Source organism: Corvus kubaryi, unplaced genomic scaffold (assembly GCF_017639235.1).
Source record: "Corvus kubaryi isolate FWS band 111438036 unplaced genomic scaffold, C.kubaryi_AGA036_p1.0 38442, whole genome shotgun sequence".
NCBI classification, from domain to species: Eukaryota; Metazoa; Chordata; class Aves; order Passeriformes; family Corvidae; genus Corvus; species Corvus kubaryi.
The window spans coordinates 3,008-15,185 of NW_024581183.1; the positions used below are offsets into that span (position 1 = coordinate 3,008).

General features: G+C 64.8%; 2 protein-coding genes across 2 annotated transcripts; both read left to right on the forward strand.

Moving 5' to 3' along the window:
* Positions 1-243: 243 nt before the first annotated feature.
* Positions 244-10,166, forward strand: LOC121672151 (AT-hook DNA-binding motif-containing protein 1-like). Its single transcript, XM_042044685.1, has 5 exons — positions 244-248; positions 3,460-3,625; positions 4,392-4,432; positions 4,919-9,976; positions 10,086-10,166. Exon 4 carries the CDS (start codon positions 4,996-4,998, stop codon positions 9,931-9,933), a length of 4,938 nt encoding a protein of 1,645 aa, XP_041900619.1. The 5' UTR covers positions 244-248; positions 3,460-3,625; positions 4,392-4,432; positions 4,919-4,995; the 3' UTR covers positions 9,934-9,976; positions 10,086-10,166.
* A 35-nt stretch (positions 10,167-10,201) lies between these two features.
* Positions 10,202-11,667, forward strand: LOC121672152 (basic proline-rich protein-like). Its single transcript, XM_042044686.1, has 2 exons — positions 10,202-10,715; positions 11,344-11,667. Exons 1-2 carry the CDS (start codon positions 10,284-10,286, stop codon positions 11,533-11,535), a joined length of 624 nt encoding a protein of 207 aa, XP_041900620.1. The 5' UTR covers positions 10,202-10,283; the 3' UTR covers positions 11,536-11,667.
* The last annotated feature ends 511 nt before the right edge of the window (positions 11,668-12,178 follow it).

The following is a 12,178-nucleotide window of genomic DNA, read 5'->3' on the forward strand; positions in this document are numbered from 1 at the left end:
AGGGCTCCCTGCAGGCACCGCGTGCCCCAGCACCCATCTGTGCCCACCCTTCTGGACCCCCAGCTCTTGCCCTGCTCCCAGTCACAGGGTGGCGGGTCCCCAAGGTGGGTGTGTGCTCTGGGAGCTGCCAGTGGTACCCAGAGAGGACCCCAAACACCGCTGGCGCTGATGGGTGCCCCACTTCAGAGGGGGGCAGGGTGCTGGCAGGGGATGAGGTGTGGGGAGGAAGAGGAGGGAGCAGGACCCGGGTGCTTTGGGGTCTGTGATGCTGATTTAGAGGGGACGTGGAGGTCGGCGTGGAGGGGGTGCAGGCGGAGGGACCCCCCGCGTGGCTCAGGGAGGAGGTGGCCAGCCAGTGGGGGCTGGCTGGGGAACACGGAAACCCTCGGCAAGCGCCTGCCAGGAAGCTGTCACTGGAGGGGATTTTCCATTGGTGTCAGCAGGCGCAGGACGGGCTGGGGGGAACTCGTGGGGCGGGGGTTGGGGGCGCCTGGGAGGGGACCAGGGGGGTGCGAGGGGCGGGGCGCAGAGGGGACAAGCTCCCCGATGCCCCAGGGGCGTGTGTGGGGGGAGCTGCACCCCCGTGGTGCCCCCCGATTGGCGGGAACAGGGGAGGGAAACCTCCGCCGTGCCCTGTGTGTGTGAGTGCGCAAGGAGAGGCACCGCCACGGCGTCCCCGTGTGGGACACGAGCGGGACACCCCCGATGCCACTCGCGGGGGGGGAGGCAAGGAGGGCAGCCCTGCAGTGGAAGGCCAGCTGTGCACACAGGACACGGGTGGCAGGGGGAGCCGGAGAGCCCCCTACGCCCACGTGGGGGTACTTAGGGCCACCCCAAACCCTCGCAGCGCCCCGCGGTGCCCAGGGACCCCCGAGGCGGTGGGGAAATAGGGAGGACGCCCCGTCCCCGCCGCTGCCGCCGCGGGCGGCTGGGCACGGCGCCCCGGCGGGGTGGGAGGCGTTGGGCCAGCGTGTCCCCATCTGTGTGGCGGCTGTGTCCCTGCCGCCTGCCTGTCTCCCGGTGGCATCTCCGGCCCCACCCTGACGTCTGGGTGGCCTCGGAGCCGGGCACCAAACCACGTCCGTGTCCTGCGGGGCCATCCCTCCATCTCCCCGCCGCCACGCCGGTGCCAAGACAGCCCCTCCGTGCCCGCCCTGTGCCAGCGCTGGGGGTCGGGGCTGGGTGCCAGCAGCCTCGGGGAGCTTAGGGGGGCTTGGGGGCTCCTGCAGCCCCCTGCACCCTCGTGCTGCCACCCCACGGCACGCTTTGCACCAAAGGGGGACCCTGTCTGGGTGGAGTGGGGGAGGCGGAGGTGCATTCTGCCGGGTTGGCCGGGGCTTGGAGCAACCTAGTCTAGTGGAAGGTGTCCCTGCCCATGGCAGGGGGTTGGAACGAGATGAGCTTTAAGGTCCCTTCCAACCCAAACCATTCCATGATTCTGATTCCTCTCGCCGCCAACCTCCGTCAAGCCTGAAACCGTTAAACTAATTAAAGCTTTGCAGCAGCAGGATTAAGCCCGGGCAGGGGAGGTGGGAGCCCAGGTAGTCGATTAGTTCACCAGGCGAGGATATTGGATTTCTGCGAGGCGAGTCAGCAGTCTTCGGGGGCTGTTATCTTTGCAGGGCTGCGGGGTCAGGAGGTGGGAAGCGGAGGTGACTGCAATCTCGCCCGCTTCATCCCCCCGCTCTTCATCCTCACCCCCCCGGCCCCGCCGCAGCACCCGGTCTGGCCGCCTCTCCCCCGCCCGCGGCGCCCATCTCTATCTCTCCTTCTCCCTCCGTCCCTCCTCGCTTGTGTGGTCTCGGCTGGTGTTTTGTAACCAGCGAGGAGAAAAAAAAAAAAATTAGAAGAAATTTTTTTTAAAAGGGAAAAAATAAAAAAAAAATAAGGAAAAAGGCCCTATCCCTGGCGAGGAAGCCAGGAATGGCGAGGTCCGGAGAGCCTAATGGGAAACATGTGGCGGCTGCCTGGGGCTGAGCGGGGAGGTGAAAGTGAGCGCGGCGGCGCGGCGAACATCCCGGTGCGCCCCGCTGCCCCCCCCGCAGCCCTCTCCGCACCGCAGCCCCCTCCGCACCGCCGCTGCCGGGCTCCCACCTGCGCCCCGCACCCTGGTGGGCGGGGAGGGGATGGTGGGTGCTGCCTACGCCGTGGTGCGTGGGTGTTTGGGGGGTGCAGGTGGTCCCCGCTCTGGGGGTGGTTTGGACGGGGTGAGGGCGGAGTCCCGGTGCAGGGAGTGTCCCCCGCGTGTCACGGGACACGTGGCCCCCTGTGGGGCCGAGGGCAGGAGCCGGACACCGGTGGTGTGGGGTAAGAGCCGCGGGATGTGTCCAGCGCTTCCAGCACCCGGGGTCGCACACCGGGGATGAACGTGGGCAATGCAGAGCATGGGCCGTGGGGCGTCCGGAGACCCCACACACCCCGGTGGGGACCCCACGGGCATCCCGCAGTGTTTGCCAAGGCATCCGCAGCTCCGTGCGGCACGGACGCACGGGGAGGGGCGGCGCAGAGCTGGGGGGTTGCATCCCGACACCCCCAACACCCCGAACGTCCCCGTCGAGCCGTGCGCAGCGTGTGCAGCGGGGACCAGCTCCCGGCGGCTGTTCTGGAAAACCTCCCGTTTGTTTCCTTCCTGCCTGCCTCCCCTCCGACAGCTCCCTGGGCACACCAGCAGCCTCAGCAGAGACGAGACCGGTCTTTCTAGCACATATTTTCCTGCTCCACATAGCCCTTGGTGTAACTTTACACCGAGGTGCCCGCATCTCCGCGGTGCCAGCGCTGCGCCCAAAGGCTGGCGAGGAGACGGGGAAAGGGGGGGATGCGGATGGACTGACAGGTTTGAATTCTCTTTCCCTGCCTTGTTGATAAGTTGTCACGCTAATCCAGACACCGGGAAGAGCCTGGATCACGCCGAGCGGCTGCGTGTGTGTGTCTGCGGGTGTGTGCTGGGGGAGGGAGCCAACCGGCAGGGATTCACACGCGGCTCTGGGGAGGGAAAACAGGCGGACATGCTGGCACGGGGGGACTGCGAGGGACCGAGTGGCTCCACCGTGCACCCCTGTGCCACATGGGCAGCGGCTGTGGGTGCCTCAACCTCCTGCAGGAGAGCGAGGGGCCAAAGCTTTATGCACACGCGTGTGCAATGCTCACATCCGTGTGGATTATGCACACGTGTGCCTACAGCCTGGTGGGGAGATGCTCCCCCTCGTATGGGCAGTCCCGGTTCAAGGCATGGACACGGTGGGGAGGAAAGGGTTGTCCTGCCCCAAAACGCCACCCTGGGCATCCCGTGATGGGGGGAAGGGCACAGCGTGGGTGTCCCCGCGGGCTGTGGCTTCGAGGGGGAGGCGTCAACGGGTGGCACACGGCGTGCCCAGCCCTGCGGGCACCCACGGCGGCCGGGGCAAGTGGTGCTCCCAGGGTAGGGGGCCACTGGGCTGATGTGCGGGGGTCTCTCTCGAGCAGATGGGAGCTCGGTCGCCTGCCAGCCCCTCGCACTGGAGAACGGTGCCAGCCCGCCAGCCGAGTGGTTCCCGCGTGCCCAGGGCTCCGGCCCCCGCCAGCCCGGCAGCGACGGCGACAGCAGGAGCTTCCGAGTGAACCTGCACTGCAAACACCCCCGGAACAGGTACCTGGGGGCCTCACCCCAAAAATGGGGAGCGGCACCAAGCGGCATCTTGCTGCCGATGTTCTGTCCATCCTGTCTGGGAGATACAGGGCAAGGGGCTCCCCCGCTCTGCACGGCCTCCCGGCTTGGGATTTTGGGGCGCATAGAGGGGCTGCAGCCCCCACGGAGTGCAGAGTGGGCTGTGCAGTGGGCACGCGGTGCCCGTCACCCACCCCTGAGTGCCTGAGCCACCCCACTACCACCCTCGCTGTACCCCATTCCAACGAGGGGAAACTGAGGCAGACGCCACAGAGGGGCGTCCCGGCGAGTGGAGGGGTGGCACCGGGCAGTGTCGCCGTGAGTGGGGGTTGCAGCTGTGCGTGGGGTGTCCGCGGGTGGGTGGGAGCCGGGGGGGGTGTGGGATGTGCTGAGCCACCTCCTCGGGCGAAGACCCCCCCGTGTGTCCGGAGCGCGGCTCGCCGGGGACACCTAGTGGCAGCGCCACCAAAGGACCCCCGCCACCCCCCGCCCCCCCCGCCCCACGGAGCGGCTGGTGGGGATGGGAGGGGGGCGTAAACCTGTCCCCTCTGTCCCCCAGATCAGAGGCGGCCTCCCCCTCTTTGCCCACCCCCCCCCCCGCAGCCCCGACGTCACGGTGATGGGCGGCCGTGGGAGCTCGGGAGGATCAGCCCCTGGCATGTCCCGTGGAGGGACTGGCACAGGGGTGGTGAGCGCTTGAGTCCCCCCCCCCGTGTGGGGCTGACCCTGAACACCCCTTCCTTTGCAGAGAGCTCAAGTGCAATAGCAGGAGCAGCAGCAACGCCGAGGGTAAGTTCCAGTCCCAGCCCCCCCAGACACCCAAACTCTGCCCTATGGCGGCGTGGGGAAACCCAGACCCTCACGGGAACCAGCTACCCCTCTCCACCTGGGAGGGGGCTCCGTGCTGGGGGCTGGCATGGGTGGTCCTGGTGCGGGGAGGACATCCAGCCCCCTGCTCCTGAGCTGCGGAAGGCATCCAGACCCCCTTGAGCTGGGGAAGGGGTTCAGCCCCTCTTGAACTGGAGAAGGGGGTAGACCCCCTGAGTTGGAGAGGGCATCCAATTTCCCCAAGTCCCCATTTTCCCAGCTGTTAGCAGGGCTGACAGCATTCCTGCAGTGCCAGCCAGGTCCTTGCTGGTGACAGGGCAGGGTGAGCTGGGGGATGGATATGGGGACCTCATCCCTGAGAATGGGGGGATGGAGTGAGGCTCTGCTGGCTGCTTTCGGCTGGGAGTGCCTGTGGAGCCTCACTGTCCCCCTCTCTGCCGCCCATAGGTCCTGGTGTCACCTTCCCTGACCCCCATGTCAGCAACTGCTCGGCCAAGCGGCACGCGGGGGAGGAGGAGGTCAGGATGCGCGTGAAGCCCCCGGGCCCAGTGGTAACGACCAGCGTTGTGCGTGGCTCGCCCGACTACGTCCGAGAGCCCAAATTCTACCCGCCGGGACACCCGGTGCAGCGGCCCCCAGCCTGCCCGGCCGAGAAGGCGTTATCCTGCAGTGTACTCAGCTTCCCTGAGGGGTCGTGCCCCGCGCTCGGCCGGGAGCACCAGGCAGGCTCGCTGCTGCACGGCGATCCGGCCGACCGCTGCCAGAGCGTCCACGGGGGCACCAAGGCGGCCGAGGACCTGCTGGGCTGTGCCGGGGAGCCCCGGATCCTGGGGGGCAGCGCGGAGGAGGCATCCGCCCGCGATCGGGCGCCCAAAACCTTCCCCAACGCGACACTGGCCTCGGGCCGCTGCAACATAGACAGCATCCTCGCCTTGCTCCGGAGCAAGTGCGGCAACGGGCACATCAACCTCCACCCCGTGGTGCAGCTCATCGACATCATGAAGGACCTCAACCGCCTCTCCGAGGACCTCAAGAACAGTGGGGTGCACCTGGACTGTGGCAGCCTCCGTGGTGGCGGCGGGGCTCACGAGGACAGCCGCCTCCTGCCCGCCGACCGCGACCTCCAGTACAGCTTCTTCTCCTCACCCTCCCTGGCCAACAGCATCCGCAGCCCCGAGGAGCGGGGGGTGCTCCTCAAATCCGACCCGTCGCGGCACCCCCGGCCCCCGGCACGTGATGGAGAAGCTGACGGAGGCGGGGGGAGCACCCCGCAGCCCCCTGGACACAGTGGGGGCGTGGGGGGCATCTCCAAAGCGCCGGCGGATGAAGCCGGCTGCTCCCAGCCCGATGCCAGCGATTACTCGGAACTGGCCGAGGCGGACATCCTGAACGAGCTGGCCTCCCTGGCGTGCCCAGGGACACAGCTGCTGGAGTCGCAGGCGATGGAGCCACAGCCCCAGTTGCTGCCAGCCCAAGAGCTGGACTCCCAATCCCGGCTGTTGGATTCCCAGTCCCTGGAGTCACAGCCCCAGCTGCTTGATTCGCAGAGCCTGGAGCCGCTGCCAGAGTCGCTGGAGCTGCAAAACCTGGAGCCGTTGGGGCTGCAGTCGCTGGAGCCGCTCTCTGAGTCGCTGGAGCTGCAGTCGCTGGAACCCCTGTCCGAGTCGCTGGAGCTGCAGTCGCTTGAGCCGCTGGCGGAGCCTCTGGGGCTGCAGACCCTGGAGCCGCTGCCCGGAGCTCTGGAGCCCCCACTGCTGCCCACTGAGCCCTCGCTGCTGGAGCCGCAGCCGCTGGGAACCGTCTCGGAGCTGCTGGAGGCACAGCCAGGCGCTGGGGACCCTCTGCGGCCCCACGGGCTGCAGCCCCGGCTCGGGGGGTGTCCCCTGAGCACCATGGTGAAGCGGGGTCCCTGTGGGGGCCGGGGGGCCGGGCGGTGTGGCGAAGACCACCGCAAGTACGCCCTGCGCCGGACAGACAAGCCAAAGATGCTGTGCCGCCGGAGGAGGGCGGGGCGAGGGCGCCGGGTGGACGTCACCCCCGAGAGCCGCGTCCTGTCCCCCCTCGCCCTGCCCGCTGAGATGCCCCCCGGGCCCGAGGAGCCTGACACCCCACTGCTGAGCCCCCTGCCGCCACCGCCCCCCACCACTCTGGACCCCGACGAGATGCCCAAAGCCCCCACGGCGGGGAAGAAGAACAAGTGCCGGGGGGTGAGGAAGATGGTGGTGAAGATGGCCAAGATCCCCGTGTCCCTGGGGAGGAGGAACAAGACCACCTACAAGGTGTCATCGCTCAGCAGCAACTTGAACCTGGAGGGGAAGGAGCTGGCAGCCAGCAGCTCCATGGAGCCCACACCGCTGCTCAAGATGAAGAACAATGGACGCAACGTGGTCGTGGTGTTCCCCCCTGGCGAGATGCCCATTATCCTGAAGCGCAAGCGGGGCCGGCCTCCCAAAAACCTGCTGCTGGGCCAAGCCAAGCCCAAGGAACCCACCCCGGAGGTGAAGAAGAGGAGGAGGAGGAAGCAGAAGCTGGCCTCGCCCCAGCCCTCCTACATCGCTGACACCAATGACAGCAAAGCCGACTACTCGGATGTATTGGCCAAGCTGGCCTTCCTCAACCGGCAGAGCCAGTGCTCGGGGCGCTGCTCCCCGCCCCGCTGCTGGACCCCCAGCGAGCCCGAGTCCATCCACCAAGCCCCCGACACCCAGAGCATCTCCCACTTCCTGCACCGTGTCCAGGGCTTCCGCCGGCGCGGCGGCAAGGCGGGGGGCTTCGGTGGGCGCGGGGGGGGCCACGCTGCCCGTGCCGCGCGCTGCTCCTTCAGCGACTTCTTCGAGGGCATCGGGAAGAAGAAGAAAGCCCCCACCACCCTCCACGCTGACCCCGTGCACCCACGCAAGCGCGGCCGGCCAGAGCCCGATCCCGTGGGAAAACCCAAGCGCAAGCGACGGGCGCGCAAGAACGGGGCGCTCTTCCCCGAACCCAACTCCGGGCAGAGCTTTGGGGACGGCCCCACCGGAGAATGGGGCGGGGGGGAGAAGGGCAGCCCCTGGACCCCCCACCACGGCCACCCCGGCAGCCAGGCCGGACGCAACGGTGGCTACCAAGGGGCCGAGGCGAGACCCTTCCATGCGGCGGGGCTGGAGTCGGGCTCCTCCAGCCGTGCTGGTTTCTATGCCAGCAGCGCGCCGTCCTCGCAGACAGAGACCGGTCCGGAGCGGCACAGCCTCTTCACCGGATACTTCCGCTCCTTGCTGGACTCAGATGACTCCTCCGACCTGCTGGACTTCGCCCTCTCCGCGTCCCGCTCCGAGTCCCGTAAATCGGCGGCTGCCTACACGGCCCCCCCGGCCGCGCTGCCCGGCCAGCGGGGCATGGCTGCCTACACAGCCCGGGGTGGCAAAGTGGCAGCGGCCAACCCTGGTGCCGAAGCCGCCTTCCATGCAGCCATGCAGGGCCGGCCGGCATTCCCGCCTGGCCGTGCCTCCAGCGGCTACGGGGTGACCCAAGGCTCGTCAGAGTGCCGGGGCACCGAGTCCTTCCCCAAACTGGCCCCGCCGTCGGCCGTGTCCCGGTCACCCACGGCTCACCCGGCGGCCAGCGGCACCCCCGGCTATTCCCCGTACGGCAGCTATGGCAGCACCGGGCAGAGCGTGGCACCCGCCAGCGTGTTCCCACCAGGAAAGCAGTACCCAACAGCACAGGACTGCCCCAGCAGCAAGGACTGCAGCTTCGCCTACGGCAGTGGCAGCAGCCTCCCGTCCTCGCCCAGCAGTGCCCACAGTGCCGGCTACGCGCCACCGACAGCTGGTCCCAGTTTGCCACTGGGAAAAGCCGCCTTCTTCAACAGTGCCGAGCAGGGGGGGCAGTTCTCCAGCGCCGCGCACACCCCCCTACGTTGTGACAGCCGGGCCAGCACCGTCTCGCCCGGCGGCTACATGGTGCCCAAGGGGTCGGCGTCCTTCCAGCCGTCACCTGAAAATTGCCGGCAGTTCCCCAGCGCCGCGCCATGGGCCTTCCGGCAAGGCTACGGTGGGTTGGACTGGAGCTCAGAAGCCTTCAGCCAGCTCTACAACCCGGGCTTCGAGTGCCACCTCAACGAACCCAACGTCATCCTGGACATCTCCAACTACACCCCGCAGAAAGCCAAGCAGCAGACGGTCTCCGAGACCTTCTCCGAGTCCTCCTCTGACAGCACCCAGTTCAACCAGCCGGCTGGCTACCGGCGCGCCAACAGCGAGGCATCCTCCAGTGAGGGCCAGTCCAGCCTCTCCAGCCTGGAGAAGCTGATGATGGACTGGAATGAGGCATCCTCTGCCCCTGGCTACAACTGGAACCAGAGCGTCCTCTTCCAGAGTAACTCTAAGCCCGGTCGAGGCCGACGGAAGAAGGTTGATATGTTCGACACCTCCCACCTGAGCTTCTCCTCCTCTTCCTCTTCTTCCTCCGTGTACCCCTCCAAGAGGAACACAGGACCCCGGCAGCCCCGGGGTTCCCGGGGGGCTTGTGCCTCCAAGAAGGAGAGGGGGACAGGCAAGGCCAAGTTCCCCACCAAGTCACAGGCAGTGAACCCCCTCTTCCAGGAGAGCACGGACCTGGGCTTGGACTACTACAGCGGGGACAGCAGCATGTCCCCCCTGCCCTCCCAGTCCCGCGGCTTCGGGGTGGGTGAGCGGGACCCCTGCGACTACGCCGGCCCCTACTCCATGAACCCCTCCACCCCCTCAGATGGGACCTTTGTCCAGGGGTTCCAGAGCGACTCCCCTGGTTTGGGGCAGCCGGATTTGGAGAGCAAGCACTTCCCTGCCCTCCCACACCAGCTGGCAGCCCCTGGCCAGCAGACTGTGTTCGAGGCCGGTTTGCAGAAAGCCTTCTCGCCCAACTGTTCCCCGACCTTGGCCTTCAAGGAGGACCTCCGGGCAGGCAGCATCCGAAAGTTGCCCGCCTGCGACTCGCTCAAACACAGCATGCAGGGGGGGGCCCTGCCACACGCCCCACACCTGGCTTGCCGCGACCTCCCCATGCCTCAACCACACTACGACTCCCCCAGTTGCAAAAATCCCCCGTACTGGTATTCCCCCAACGCCAGCACCCGGAGCCCTTCGTACGACAGCAAGGCGGGGGCCGGGATGCTGGCAGACTTCATGGGCAGGACGGACCCCCCGTGTCTGAACCCCCATTTGAGCAGCCCAAGCAGCACCCACCCCTCCAAGGGCGAGAAGGAGCCCTTGGAGATGTCCCGGGCTCACCACCGAGGACCCTACGCTTGTCCCTTGATCAATGACTTGAACATCTCCCCCGTACCAAGAGACTCAATGTTGCAGCTGCAGGACAACTACAGGTACCCCAGTTTTGCACCCCAAGGGCACCCCGTCATGGCCCCCACCCAGAAGAGCGGGTTTTTGGGACCCATGGTAGAGCAACAACACCCTGAGGACACTTTTACGGTCACCTCATTGTAGTGTCTGCTGACGTGCCAACCGGACAACGAGGTTTTGTTACAGGGTAGGTGGGGAAGAACCTGGGGGTGAGGGTGGCAGAGGGGGATGCAGGAGACCCCCAGGGCCCTTCTCATCATGTCCCCCTCTCTCTCCATGTTGTGTTTCTCTTTCAGAGGTAATTTAGCCAGCACTTTTTTCTGGAACACTTTTCAAGTTCTGTGTTTTGCTGGGTTTTGTACCGTTTTTTTGTTTTCCAAAAAAAAAAAAAAAAAAAAAAAAGAAAGAAAAAAGGAGAAAAAAAGGAAAAAAAAAGGAGAAAAAAAAAAGATAAAAAATAAGTGAAACAAAAGGAAAAAAATTAATAATGATGGATGAAGAGAGAAACCCCCCATTTTTCCCCCTCTGCACTCAAACCCGCTCTGCCTGCCAACCTCCGGCTCTGCTTTCCGGACTGCCGCCCCCCCCGCCCCGCAGCAGGACAATCGGATGGACGGACGGACGGACGGACGGACAGACAGCGCAGGCCCCGCCAGGCCCGGCGCAGGGGCGCAGGCAGGGAGGGCAGGAGGGCATCTGGGGTTCAGCGCTGGGTGCCCCCTGCCCACAGCCCGGCCGGGGACCCCCTTGGCCGCCCCGGGGGAGGCTGTTTGGGGATTCTTTTCTTTTTCTTGTCCCTCCCCGTCCGCTCGCTCGCCGCGGGGGTTGCTCCTGCTGGACGGACACCGATGGGTGTTGGGAAGCGCTGGCCCCCACCAGCCTCTGGCAGCGTCACCAGCGGGGCTCGGAGACGCCACCATCACCAGGTAAGTGTCAGCCGCGTTCCCCGCCCCGTACGGGTCCCCCGGGAGGGTGTGCTGGGTGCTCCATGCTCTGGTGGGTTCTCCGACCCACCTGCAGCCCCGCTCTGGGTGCCCTCAGCCCCTTTTGAGCTGCGAGCAGTTTCCCCGGGTGTTGCCCCACCAAGCATCAAACTGGGGACCCTGTCGGCTCCGGTGTCTGGGGGTGGCTGGAGCCTGGGATGTGGGGTGCAGGACCCCGGGTGTGCCAGAGCTGAGGGGGTGTGGGATGCCCCAGACCCCTGAGTGTTTGGGTGCCAGATGGGGGGAGCAGGGCCCGATACCCGCAGGTATGTGGGTGCCAGACAAGAATGAGCAGGACCCTGGACTGTTGGGTGTGGATGGGAAGGACCCCAGATCCCCTGGGACGTGGACGCCACATTTGGGGTGAACAGGACCTCGGACCCCTGGGTGTGTGGGTGCCACATTTGGGGTGAACAGCACCTCGGACCCCTGGGTGTGTGGGTGCCACATTTGGGGTGAACAGCACCTCGGACCCCTGGGTGTGTGGGTGCCAGGCCCCCGGGTCCGTGTGGGTGGGGGTGGGCAGGCACCCCATGGTGGGACCCTCACCCCTCTCTCCCTCTCCCCCCAGCCACAGCACCCCCGGCCCTGCGCCCCCCACCCATCCTGGCGGCCGGAGCAGAGAGCAGAGGAGAGGAGGGGGCCACCTCCGGAGGGGACCCCGCCCCCGCCGCCCCCGCTTCGCCCCCGGCCCCCGCCTCGGCTGTGGCGCCGGCGCCGCGTTCTCTCTCTCCTCCCAGCCAGAAGCAGAGGGACTCTTTAAGTTTTATTTTTTATTTGATTAATTTTCATTTTCTGCACAAAACCAGCAATTGTAAATACTTTTGAAGAAAAGAAGTTAAAAAAAATGTTTAAGGATAAAAAAAAAAAAAAAATTTAAACAGCTGAAAAATCATACACACAAAAAAAGAGAGAATCACGCACCGGAGGGAGAATCCAAAAATGACGGAGAACAGGCCTAAAGCATCCAAGAGCTGAATATGCAGCGAAAAGAGCAAAAACCCCCCAGTATGCACTGAGAAAAAATTTATTTACAGATCGAGCAACAAAAAAAAAAAAAAAAAAAAAAAAAAGTAACAATAACCTATTTATTGTATATAATGTTTTATTATAAATTGTGTCTTGTATATTGCATTCTGTACATCTGCTGTGGTTTTGTGGTGTGCAACTTCCGCATGGGTTCCTTGGGTTTCCGTTGCCTTTTTTTTAATGATTCAATGATGATTTGAGTTTTATTTTTATTATTATTCTGAAGAACGAAGGCGGGTTTTTGGTTTTTTGTTGGGTTTTTTGGTTGGTTTTTTTGGCAGTACACACCCAAAGATCCAAATTTGTATAAAAACAAAAAGGAGTTAAAAAAAAAAAAAAAGAAGAAAAAATTTTTAAAAAAAGGAAAAAAAAAAAAG